The sequence below is a fragment of the Cercospora beticola genome, chromosome 1 (genome assembly GCF_033473495.1).
Source record: "Cercospora beticola chromosome 1, complete sequence".
In the NCBI taxonomy this organism is placed as follows: Eukaryota; Fungi; Ascomycota; class Dothideomycetes; order Mycosphaerellales; family Mycosphaerellaceae; genus Cercospora; species Cercospora beticola.
In genome coordinates, this window is record NC_088935.1 from 2898671 (window position 1) to 2910409 (window position 11739).

The following is an 11739-nucleotide window of genomic DNA, read 5'->3' on the forward strand; positions in this document are numbered from 1 at the left end:
CTGCTGAAGGTGCCTATCACCGACATCGCTGCCGTTGTCTGTCGAGTCGTCAAGAGCCGTGGCGGTTTGGCGGAACGAGGTGCAGTCGGCGAGGTCATCACAGAGGAAAAGCAGCCGGCTCTGCAGGGGTTTCGATGCGGCCGCGCTAGTCGAGTCGGCGATCGACAGACATTGACGCCACATCCTGGCGCACACAGACACGCCTACGCAGTCGTTTGGTGGGCGCATGGTGAAGAACTTATTTGGTTTCCACGTCTCGCGAGAGCCTTCGTGAGCCCTACCAGTGTTTCGTGCGGCTCTCTAAAAGTCTGAGCATCTCAACCCCGCAAGACGCAGCATTAGAACTTCAAGTTGCTGATTTGTTTGCATAAATTTATTGGTTTGTTCGTGCTTATCTACTCGTTCCTGTCATGTTCTTCATCACGCTCGTCGTCATTGTCCTTCCTCTTCCGTCCCCACCAGTCACCATTGAGCAGATCCGAGAACAGGGCGTTGCGACTCTTTCGTCGGGCGCGGTGGTGCGGTGTTGGCATAGTGCTCGAACGTGACAGAGGTGGTCGTTCTTCAGAATCCGCGATCGATGCGTCGGCCTGTGCCTTTCCCAGACTAGATCTCCTTCCTCTGGTGTGATCATCGCTTGGAGCAGTTTTCGCCGAACTGGGTCTCTGATCACAAGCGCCGTAGCGAGTATCTTCATCACCCAGCGACTCCCATATCGCCCTGACTTCCCTCAGCGTTGATGCACGATGCCTTCGGCGAGACGCATGACTGGCGCTGGACAAGTGGCCGGGTGTTTTGCTCGTGGTCGTGTGACTTCTCTGAATCGATCTGCGAATGAGCGGCGTATGCTCGCCATGCTCCGCATCTTGCTCGTCGTTCGCGAAAGCCGAATCAGCGTCACTGGACTCCGTGTCTGGATCGCCGACGAATCCCATGCCAGGCGCTATCAGTGTTTGAGGTATCTCGGCTTGATGTGGATGGTGCTCCTCGCAATCATCGTCATCTTGCAGACGCCAACTAAGGGCAAGGACCCCGGCAAGCAGTAGTGCCGTTCCGAGCGCAATCAGTCCAGCAGACAGCGGAGGCAGACGGTCCATTTGTTGGAAGTAAATCAAGCCGTCCAAAATGGCAACAATATTGTAGATACAAAAAACGAAGGGGTAAAGAATGCTGGTGGAAATAAGCTTCAGGCCCAGATGCAAGTAGTAAAGCTGCGACAGCGACAAGAAGAGGAAGGCCAGTAGAAGTAGCCAGGGCTCGAACGTCTTGAATTGGTTTTGCTTGTCGGTAATGCTCCGAACGACCAGTTCCACGGCACTTTTAGCCAACAGGAGCGCATGGGCGGAAAGCACGCCGGACACCAGGCCAAATGCCATGCCATTCACGAGTTGCACTCGCGGGGTTTCTTTCTTGTGTCCAGGTAGGTAACGTAGGAAGAAAGTCATAACCACCACAGCCAGTACGAAGACCAAGGACAGAATGAACCAGACCAGGAAGCTAGGCTTGGAGAGCAACACCAGCAATTGTTGTAGGCTATGGCTGGGCTCGGGCATTGCAGAGAAGTAGCTGATCAACACAGCTCCTGTAGCGACAAGTACAGTGCCATATACGGCCCTCCATGTCCAAGGCTCTTGTAGAAGCAGGCTAGCCAATATGCTGTTGAAAACGAGTCCGGAGGCTTGAAGCGTGCTCAAGAGCGGCAGCGGCAAAGCCACGATTTGTATTGTTGAGCCGATGATATTCGCGATCAAGAACAGGAACATCCCAATCTGCCATCGCCTGCGCCTGAACGGGGGCCGGCGGTCGCACTCGTTTGTCTTCTCATCCTCCAGCATGTGCGACTTGCGCTGTAACGTGAGGCCGACTGATTGAACGCATGTGGACGCCAGGCCTACGATAACGCCCATGGCAAGGGCGGCGCCCGGGTCCATGGAGAAGCCGTCGCGCATCGTCGCTCGTTGCAGAGGCAGAGGTGGCGGTGGTGTGTCTGCGGGCTCCGAAGACGGTAGACAGGCGTGTTATCGCATGGTCGTTGGCTGTCTGGGTGCAGCTGGTTCTGCAGCGCGGACACAAAGGCAGGATAGTGTCGAGAAAGCGGATGCGAAGGGCGTCGTTCCGTGGCAGTGGCAGTGTGATAACAGAGAGTCGGTCAAGGGTCAAGAGATCAGGTACATGTATGTAGGTACGTGGAGGTCTGATGACGCGCTAAATGGAGCTTGGGAGGTGCACGCCGACCGCAAGCAACGTTGACAGCCACACGCACCATTGTCTAGCCCCGACCACACTCCACTGCCCACTCATCTAGCATTTGAGGCCCTTCCCGATTTCTGTGCATATTGCTGTCCCACAGCTGGTCTCTGTCGCGCCGCAGCCATGTCGCAAATACACGCCATGTCCGACGACCAGGTCAACAACGAGCTCCGCAAGATGACTGCCTTCATCCGGCAGGAGGCGCTGGAGAAGGCACGAGAAATCCACCTCAAGGCCGACGAAGAATTCAGCATCGAGAAGTCGAAGCTGGTGCGCTCAGAGACCTCCCGAATCGATAGCGAGTACGAGAAGAAGTTCACGCAGGCCGGCATGAGCCAGCAAATCACCAAATCCACCCTCGCCAACAAGACCCGACTGCGCATTCTGAGTGCACGACAAGAGCTGCTGGACCAGCTGTTTGAGGATGCCAACAAGAAGTTGTCGGAAAGCGCCACCAAGGACAAGTCCAAGTACGAGAAGGTCCTCAAGGACCTCATTCTCGAGGGCTTGTATGCGTTTGTCAACGAGAAGAAGGTCACACTGAGATGTCGGAAGAAGGATGACGATGTCGTCAAGAAAGCTGCGGATAAGGCAAAGGAGGAGTTCAAGAAGAACATGAAGAATGATGTGGAAATTCAGGTGGACGACAAGGAGCGCCTGCCCGAGGACTCGTAAGTAACACTGCGGCGGCTAACGTGCCCGATTGATACCAACTGACACCACGCAGCGCTGGAGGGGTCATCCTGCTCAACAGCACTGGCAAGATCGACATCAACAACACATTCGAGGAGCGATTGCACCTGTTAGAAACAGATGCTCTGCCTGCCGTGAGGGCGACTTTGTTTGGCGAGAACGCGAACCGCAGATTCAAAGACTAGGCGATCTTGTTTGACCTTTGCCGAAAGCTACAAAACAAGACATACAAGGGCGCGCATACTTCACGAGAGGAGACTTGCAGCATTGGTCGTACGAAAAATCCGCTCTTGCTGCATCTTTCTCTCAGGACGCGGATGGAAAGGTTCTACCATGTCAGGGAGATTTGAATGTAAAACTGCACATAGTACCAACTGCAACCACGCATTGTAGTAGTGTGCTGCGACAGACAAGCCTTTGTAACCTCTATCTTGCATTTGCATGAGTGACCACATGCATTACACATGTTCGCTCAATCTCTGTGTCTGCGTTCTGGGACGGCTGTCCGCTCAGATCGTAGCGAAAGCGCTAGCGTAGCTAACACTGCTATCGCTCACCTTGTGAACCAAGCTGCTTCGATCATACTGCACGAACTTGAAAGCTCCGATCGAGTCATCGCCACGTTGCTTCCGTACCTCCTCGACAGCAGCCATGATAACGCCAATCGGATGTCGGCCGCAGACTGTGTTTCCAGTTTCCCCCAAGGCCTCCAGCCAGCTCTCATGGCTACCGCTTTCACAGGCCGCCATGCACTCGAAGTCCACTGCTTTGATCGATTCATGAATTGGCGGCTCCTTCGGGGCCTGGGCCGACGAGCTGAGTCTGGTAGGGGCTCCCGAAGAAGATTTATAGAACGTGTATCTGAATCGTGTTCCCCAATGTGCAAAGTCGGAGGATATCACAAAGGCATTGTCAGGATCTGCAAGATGGTCGGCCAAGATATGCCCAAGCTTGCGCTCGGTCGAGGGCGAGGTATTGCCGACCATAATTGGAATCAGAGGTGGCAAAGCAGAAGCGTCTTCGCCAAAGGACCTGCTGTGCGTCAGTTGCGATCATGAGGAGATGGGCTGCGGAATGGAGCTGCGCACTTGGAAAGCATCTTGAAGATGTAGGGCAGGTGCATCTCCAGACTGTGTTCATCCTCATCTGTTGACTGGCTCATCCACTCAAATAAGCCGCTTTCATACAGCTTGGATGTGGTCTCCCGATCAACGGTGAGGTTTCCCAGCGGAGTTGCGTAGTGTGTGCATCGTGACAAGGCTGCCTTAGACAGCGGATAATGATGAGATGGCCCGAGCAGAAACACTCTCTTGCTACTGCAGTCAGCACATGCAGTCTGGTGCGGACGGTTGTAGCAAGGTCAAGCGATGACCTGTTTGGAAGATGAGCTGTGAAACGCACGCTTTCGAGACATCCCAAGACTGGTAAGCCCATGCCGCTGCTGGCCCAGAATACGAGTAGCCAGCGTGTCTGCGGACGAGTTTAGCAGCCTCACACGACACGGACCAACCTCTTGTCCATATCTATACATACGGCGCAATAATCACCCGCGCCCCTGGCACTGGCAGTTCCGCATACGACTGACCACGAGACTGTGAAGCAATGCCAGAAATTGGCGGCTTCACGGCTGATAGCCAGCCTTCGAGTTGCGCATCGAGCTGGGTCTTGGAGCTTGAGTACCACGACCCAGCATGACTGGCCTGACGGACGACTGGGGCGCTGGACATGGTGTATTCGGATGGCAGAACTGCTGTTGGGGTCTCGATGGGATGCAGTTACATGTGCTTGGATGTTGGTGGGGGAAATGACGATTATGTCATGCAAGTGGCTGGCCGAGAGAGCCCTGTACGCGGAGAGAGCGCATTGACGCGTTCTCGCACGCGTCTTCCATTCGCCTCTCACATCTTCGTTACATTCTTCTCTGCTATACTACACCTCTCCATCGAGCAACATCTGTTTCAAGCCATATTTGTTGCACAGAATATAGAATAACAGCCAGGGCGCATTGCACAATGGCACTCAAGCGGAAACGATCTTCGCCGGCCTTCTCTTCGCCAGGTTCAGACGGCAGCGACGTGACGATGCAGTCAAGTCCACTGTCATCTTTCTACCACCAGTCCAAGCCTGTCGACGCCATATTGACCAAACCAACGTGGTCTTGGCCAACATACGAAGACTCGCCCTCGCATCTTAACAGCCGTACGCGTAAACGCCACCGAGCACGCCCAGATGAGGAGCAGCTTTGTGGTATGTCTGGCTCCTTTCCACCCTGCTCACGCGTGAACCGCGTTTGCTGACTTGTCCATGGACAGCCAAAACTATCAATCGACTGTTCGAAGCACAAAGACAATTCCCTCACGCAGCACCCATGGCTTCTGCGCCTGCCACTTCGACCATGACATCCGAGACTCCTACACAACGAACAACTCTGCACTCCTTCTGGAACTTAGGGCAGCGTTCGAACGACACACCAATGACTGTCCGAACTTCGAGAGTCGAAATTCCGTCAGACGTCATAACATGTGAGGATTGCGACCAAAATGTACGACCAGACGATGCCATGGATCTGGACAACGGCATCGTGGAGAATGAGACGCGATGCGAGGGCTGCTCTCGACAAGTCTGCGATATGTGCGCTGTACTAGGCGACCACAGAATGTGTCTCAGTTGCGCTGGTAGGCCATTCTGAGCTTCTCGCCGCGAAGTCTGTGCGATAGGACTCCTTCATCTGCGAGTCCGCAGCTGTACTCTCACGGCTTGATATCACCCATACAGAAAGTGTGCCATTCGGTCAGCTTGCCGAGAGGGTCGAGTTCTCTCTTCAAGGAGAACGAAGCTGGGACGTGATTCCTTGCCGAGACACCTGACAAACCTGAGGATCAGACAGAAGTGGGAGACCTCTGCTCAAGCATCATTCTCCATAGCAATTGTTGCTCCTGTCACTGCAGCGCCAGAGACACTTGATGGGAATCACAAGCCGATTGATCGAACATCAGATGAGAGCCACGGTCCGTTTGGAGGTGAAGAGGAGGACAATAAGTTCAGAGCGAGCAGAACTGCTCAGATCCATTGCAGGCTATGCTTCCTTGCGGATGAGCTCGCGACCTACGGCACCAGCTCAACCGGGTCACGAAGGATGTGTTGGGCTGTGCCACAAATGGCAGTTCACACAAAACACCCGTCCGGTTTCACACATCTACTAGGGTACGCTATCTCTTGAAGTGGTAACGTCAAGGCGAGCCGGTCGGCATAATCATGGCCCTGGGTTACTTCCTGAGAGAAGTCAGATCTGAATGGCGGCCCATTGTCGACACGAAGAAGTGGGCGGATCTTGCATCGTCGACAGCGAACTCCAGGCCCATGAAGATAGGGCAAAGCAATGGTGCGCAGGACATGGGATCTGCAGAGTCATGGACTCCATCGGCGAAGACCCGCTCACGTTGGCTCGATGCGAGTGGTTATCACATGCTAGTAGTACTCTTTGTCCCGCACTCATCTGCGCGCTTGGCCGACAAATTAGGGCATGGCAAGACGATCGACAGAGGCGTTGAATAAGATTCAGCTTCTGCATCTCTTTGGCTGTGCACACATGTCTCTTTTGTCTTAGCCTTCTCTGATCCGCAGCAATGGTGCGGGCGCGGTCGACGAATGTGGCCCGGGCCCGAACTGCTACGGATTCGCCTGCAACAGCTATGGAAGCTATGGATCCACGGGAAGCGAACTTTGAGTTCTCTGCTTGGTGAAGATCGACACGCAGCATGTGCTTTCGTGTCGGAAAGTAAACAGTCAGCATACAAGCTTTGAACTATGATGCCGCGTTCCTGTCTTTGAAAGCATCTCCGCAGGGCTCCAGTTGTCTATGGAGGGGAAGCTTACAAACTGGTGGTTTTGGTCTCGGAACTCGGCCTGTGGGAGAGATTGACTAGGTCGCAGACCAGCATGCCTCTCGAATGAAAAGCTCTTAAGACCGTGCTTATGTAACGGCTTGTTGACTGTGCTTGCCTGTAAGCGACGAGTGGGTTGTCCACTCTTGATGTTGCATCGCAGCATCGTCGATGCAGCCCTACAGTAAGGCTAGTATCCTAGTCGCTGGTGACAAACGCCAGTAATAGGACGTGACACCAACTCGCCAGAACAAGGACGCAGGGGCTTGTTGCACGTACAGTATCTACACCACATGCCTCGATAATGCACACTGCTATTCGCAGGTCCACGCATGATTGCTCTCTCGCTCATCATTGCCTCGATGTTAGATTCGTGGCTGGAGACAGTATGCACGACTATGCACAAGTTGCTAGTGACAGGGAAAGTGCTGTGCTGTGACCGGTGAAGAATGCTGGTACCTCCTACTTCTTGCAGAAGCAGGAGCTCGGCTCCTGCATTCCATTGAATGGATCACGGCCAGTCTTGATACAGGGTCCGACGCCCCGCGCCAAAGAAGCGGTATGCGAGAGAAAGGTCAAAGAGCAGGTACGCATCCAGGCAGGTCTTCTGAGTGGTGCAGCAGTCCATGCCATGGCTCGTGTGATGAAAGTGCCGTCTGACGGATTCTCTTGATGCATTGACACGGTAGCCGAATGGCTTGTCTACACAACCTTCGGGAGCGTGATTGGAACACGTTTGAAGGCACCTCGTGGTTAGTGCAGGGATGAAGAAGGCGGCAGAACGCCTTCGACTAGTGGCCTGCCCACCTTCCGAGCAGATTGGTCCTTTGATGAGTGAGTGTTGATCGCACGCTGCTGACTGTCAGCAATTCTGATATTCCTCCGAGTTGCTGTGAGAGGTCAATCTGTAGGAGACCAATCATTGCACGTTTCAGGCATGGTGGGTTTGAGACCAACAAGTGGCCCATTTCGAGGCTTTCCGCAACCAATGCCGAGAGTTGCAATCATCTGCAATCAGTGGATATCCAGGTGATGCTTGCCCAGAGGACAGAGCAGCAGTCGAGCGATCATGCCATGTTTTCGGGGCGGCCTTGACCTCGCATGAATGTGGAGAAAGCGCAATCGGGACGACCGACGGGCGCGAAAAGCCACAAACACGTGGCTGCCGTGGCGTCATTTTGCTGGCCACAACGACACAAGCAATAATCGAGGCATCCATGCACCCAATATTCGTCACGTTCCCAGACACTGTCCGATATCCGATATCCCGTCATCACACTGCTGGAGCATCGTCGAATCCTTTGGTGAACTCTCTTCGCAAATGAGATGTGGAGTCGGAGGATTTGCTGCATCCACGGTCGGGCGACTTGGTGCAGAGAGTTTCCCTTTCGCAACGCCGTCCTGCTTTACCATTCGGCATTCGGGGCCAGCACGGGCGCACATCACGCGGGAAGCATGGGGCATGGGCAATCAATGATACAGGCGACGTGCACGACGAATTGCGATTTCGGCTTCGCATCCATGGGCATGTCGCCCTACCCGCGAATCCTCTGCTGGATCCTGCAGGATTGGGGTCCGCTTTGGGGTGTCGGGGAGCACATAGCAGTCGCGGTGCAAGACGTTTATGCGCAAGGCAATGAAGTATGTACGCATGTTGCTTGCCCGCTGTACATGCTTCACCGGAATGTTTCTGCGACGTTCCCGCATCGAGAGCAACGGTATTCGGTGAGCAAGTCTCGCTTGCGCACGCCAGAGGATGGGCTAACGCGGATGGGACGAGCAACTGGCAAAAGAGGAAAGGTGCGATCCCAAAGTTAGAATTCATGCAGAACGTCCCACCGCCTGCGCCTCGTCTGCCGCACGAGACGATGTGCATGGAGCAGAGCACCAGCACTCGGGTCTGCCGAGCTCGAGCGAATCGCAGTGCCCACACACGCCCATCAACATGGTTCCTCTGCTTTCGACGGCGGGCCGCGGGTGGTGCAATGCGAGGATCTGGAGGTCAAGAAGCACGTCGCATTTGGCGAGCTCCATCCCAGCGCTACAGTACACTTTCGGCGCCGGACCAGGATTAGATGGAGATGGAGGCCTCTCGCGGTCGGTCTTTGGCGCTCTATGTCCATGGCAGATGTCCAGTCGCGGACAGCACTGTAGCAATGCGGGGCTTCAATCGCCACCGTTGGCTACCACGCGGGGCAGAGAGGTTGGCTGGCTGGGGGTTGGGCGGCCTCTCAAGCGGCCACGGCCACGAGCGAGGAGCGGTATGATGACTACGACTCGGGTGGTTCGTGTGCAGAGGGCGGCGGGCTAACTAGGCCAACTCAAAGAGAGCCTTGTGGCACTGTCCCTCTGCCTGCGGGTGCTCCGTACGCATCATGCCCACCTGCAGGGGCGCTAGCAGCAAGCCCTCTCTGAGGCGCTGCATCCTGCCCTCCTCGCCATATCCTGTCGTAAGGCGGACCAGGGTCTCGCGCTGGCGTGGCTCGTGCTGCGCATCCTTCGACTCTGCGACGGTGCCATCATCTGATACATAGCCCGTGGCTTCGCCTCCCAATGCATAGCGCGTCTAATTCAAGCTCCAGTTCTTGGTCAGCAGCATTTCGCTGTCCTCTATACTATCATCGCAGTCGCGCTTTGCTCCTGCGCACAGAAACATTCACCAACCAGCTCATCTTCGCCATTCCGGGCTCGCGATCTGCTGCGCCCACGCCAAGAACGCGTAAGCAACTCTTACTCGACCGACAATTATAACAAACGTCGATTGTATGCATCGCTCCATTCACCAGGCATTCCTTGTCGCTGACGATTGGGCAACGTAGATTTCGGAGCCCCGCTCTTGTTCCATGTGCTGAACCATCGACCATGGCGACCTTTGCCGAGTACCCTGCACACATGATGGCTTCCAACGACTTCACCCTATACCCCGAACCAGAGAGTTGGACTCAGGAACAGTCGTATCTACCTACAGCATCCTATGCCGAACGATCCTACCTGAATGCGACAGCTTTCGAGCACTTCCAGTCACATCCTAGCTTTGCCTCTTACAACCAGTTCGATTACGAGCGACAAGCCGCGCAAACTAAATCCCAATACTGTTCGCCTGCACAATCCGCTTCGCATTCGATCGATCACACGAATCCGCCCCATTTCTCGACGACCTCGGACTCTGGGCACAGCACAATCTCATCAGCGATGGCCTCTCCATCAGCGAACGCCCAGCCCAGTGAATGGAATTCGAGCATGAATTTGTTCCCAGACATTGTTCGGCAGCATGATGATACTGTTTTCACGACCGGTTATGACTACGAGACGATGACTGTGACGGATAAGGGATGTGTAGGTGAGTGATCGTACATATCTTCCTTCCGCGACGCCCTTGCGATTCAGGTGGTGCAGAGTGTTCTCAAGCTAACAACTTGTTGCAGATCCGTCGCTGATCCACCCTTTCTCTCCCCAAGTTGGCGCGCAATACTCGTTATCAGGACTTGCTGTGCAATCTCCGCAAGCAATCGCTCTCCAACACAACTCCCCACTGCCTGCACGAGTATCGCTACATGGCGATCGTTCCGGGTCAGCGAAGCCACAATCACCCCCTCAGACATGGCAACCATATCCACAGCAGCACGGACGCAGACCTTCTGTGTCCTCCGTACACTCTCGACAAAGTCAACGTTCGCACACATCAGAAGAATCCAACAAGGGCATGTGCCCTATCGCAACTTGCGGCAGACACGTGAAGGACTTGAAAGCACATATGCTCACCCATCAACAAGAACGACCCGAGAAGTGCCCGATCCCAACTTGCGAATATTACGTCAAAGGCTTCGCCCGCAAATACGACAAGAACCGACACACTCTGACGCACTACAAGGGGACGATGGTCTGTGGTTTCTGCCCCGGCAGTGGAAGCGCGGCGGAGAAAAGTTTCAACCGAGCAGATGTTTTCAAGAGACATCTGACATCAGTGCATGGCGTTGAGCAAACCCCGCCCAACGCGCGGAGGAAGAGTCCTTCATCGACAAGCAAGAAATCCGGCACATCATCACGAGAATCCTCAGGCATGTGCTCAACATGCGGCAACAATTTCGCCAACGCCCAGGACTTTTACGAGCATCTTGACGATTGTGTTTTGCGCGTGGTCCAGCAGGCTGAACCAAGCGAAGCGAACAACGAAAAGCTACTCACAGAAATATCACAAGATAAAGACTGCCAATCGACACTGGAAAGGCATAATCTTCCGATTGAAGTCGATCTCACCGTATCGACCAATTACGACCAGGACGAAGAACTTGATGACGACTGTGACGAAGACGACGCAAACGATGGCACATACGGGAAACGGACCGGAAAAGTCGCAAAGCGTGTAGGGAAAAATGGCGCAATAGTAAAATCCGGTCCCAGAAAAGGCTTGACACTTTCGAAGAACGGTGTCGCACTCGCTGGCGCCATGACAGGAAAGGGATCCAAGCGAAGGAAAAATTATCCTTTGTCGTGGGGCGCTGCTCCTGATAAGATGAAGATGAAGAAGCGAGTCCTCTGCGTTTATGATGGTCAACGACGGTTATGGAAAGATGATATGATGCTTGATGCAGAGCATGAGGTTCGGATTCCGCTTAACAGTGATGATCCGAGGGGGCCTTATGTTACGGATTTGGATGTTTTGACGCTGCGAAGAGCGGAGGGGGTGTTGAATGCTACGGAGGAAGAGAAGGGTCCTTGGGAGGATGAGGAGGCACTTCAACGACTTATGGATTCATGAATGAGCTGGGCTCGCGATTGATGAGCGATTTTACTGTTGATGGTGTTTTGCATAGCGAATGAGACCCCGCAGAATCTTTGGGAGATTTCTGGCGAGATGTTTGGCAAGGATACAGCTTCTCTGTTACTTCTAGGATGAGATGTCTGGAGTGAT

At 54.2% G+C, this 11739-nt stretch overlaps 5 protein-coding genes across 5 annotated transcripts; 3 read left to right on the forward strand and 2 right to left on the reverse strand.

Moving 5' to 3' along the window:
• Window positions 1-395: 395 nt before the first annotated feature.
• On the reverse strand, window positions 396-1949 carry RHO25_001151 (uncharacterized protein; the record flags this gene model as incomplete). Its single annotated transcript, XM_023593761.2, has 1 exon — window positions 396-1949. The coding sequence occupies one exon, from the start codon at window positions 1947-1949 to the stop codon at window positions 396-398; it is 1554 nt and encodes a 517-aa protein (XP_023459201.1).
• Window positions 1950-2373: 424 nt separating this feature from the next.
• On the forward strand, window positions 2374-3128 carry VMA4 (V-ATPase V1 sector subunit E; the record flags this gene model as incomplete). Its single annotated transcript, XM_023593762.2, has 2 exons — window positions 2374-2921; window positions 2978-3128. The coding sequence occupies 2 exons, from the start codon at window positions 2374-2376 to the stop codon at window positions 3126-3128; spliced, it is 699 nt and encodes a 232-aa protein (XP_023459206.1).
• Window positions 3129-3452: 324 nt separating this feature from the next.
• Window positions 3453-4670, reverse strand: RHO25_001153 (uncharacterized protein; the record flags this gene model as incomplete). Its single annotated transcript, XM_023593763.2, has 4 exons — window positions 3453-3975; window positions 4032-4256; window positions 4345-4413; window positions 4477-4670. The coding sequence occupies 4 exons, from the start codon at window positions 4668-4670 to the stop codon at window positions 3453-3455; spliced, it is 1011 nt and encodes a 336-aa protein (XP_023459207.1).
• A 285-nt stretch (window positions 4671-4955) lies between these two features.
• RHO25_001154 (uncharacterized protein) lies at window positions 4956-5632 on the forward strand (the record flags this gene model as incomplete). The annotated part of the gene is made up of 2 exons (XM_023593764.2): window positions 4956-5190; window positions 5256-5632. 2 exons carry the CDS (start codon window positions 4956-4958, stop codon window positions 5630-5632), a joined length of 612 nt encoding a protein of 203 aa, XP_023458117.1.
• Window positions 5633-9689: 4057 nt separating this feature from the next.
• RHO25_001155 (uncharacterized protein) lies at window positions 9690-11586 on the forward strand (the record flags this gene model as incomplete). The annotated part of the gene is made up of 2 exons (XM_023593765.2): window positions 9690-10167; window positions 10253-11586. 2 exons carry the CDS (start codon window positions 9690-9692, stop codon window positions 11584-11586), a joined length of 1812 nt encoding a protein of 603 aa, XP_023458116.2.
• Window positions 11587-11739: the final 153 nt, after the last annotated feature.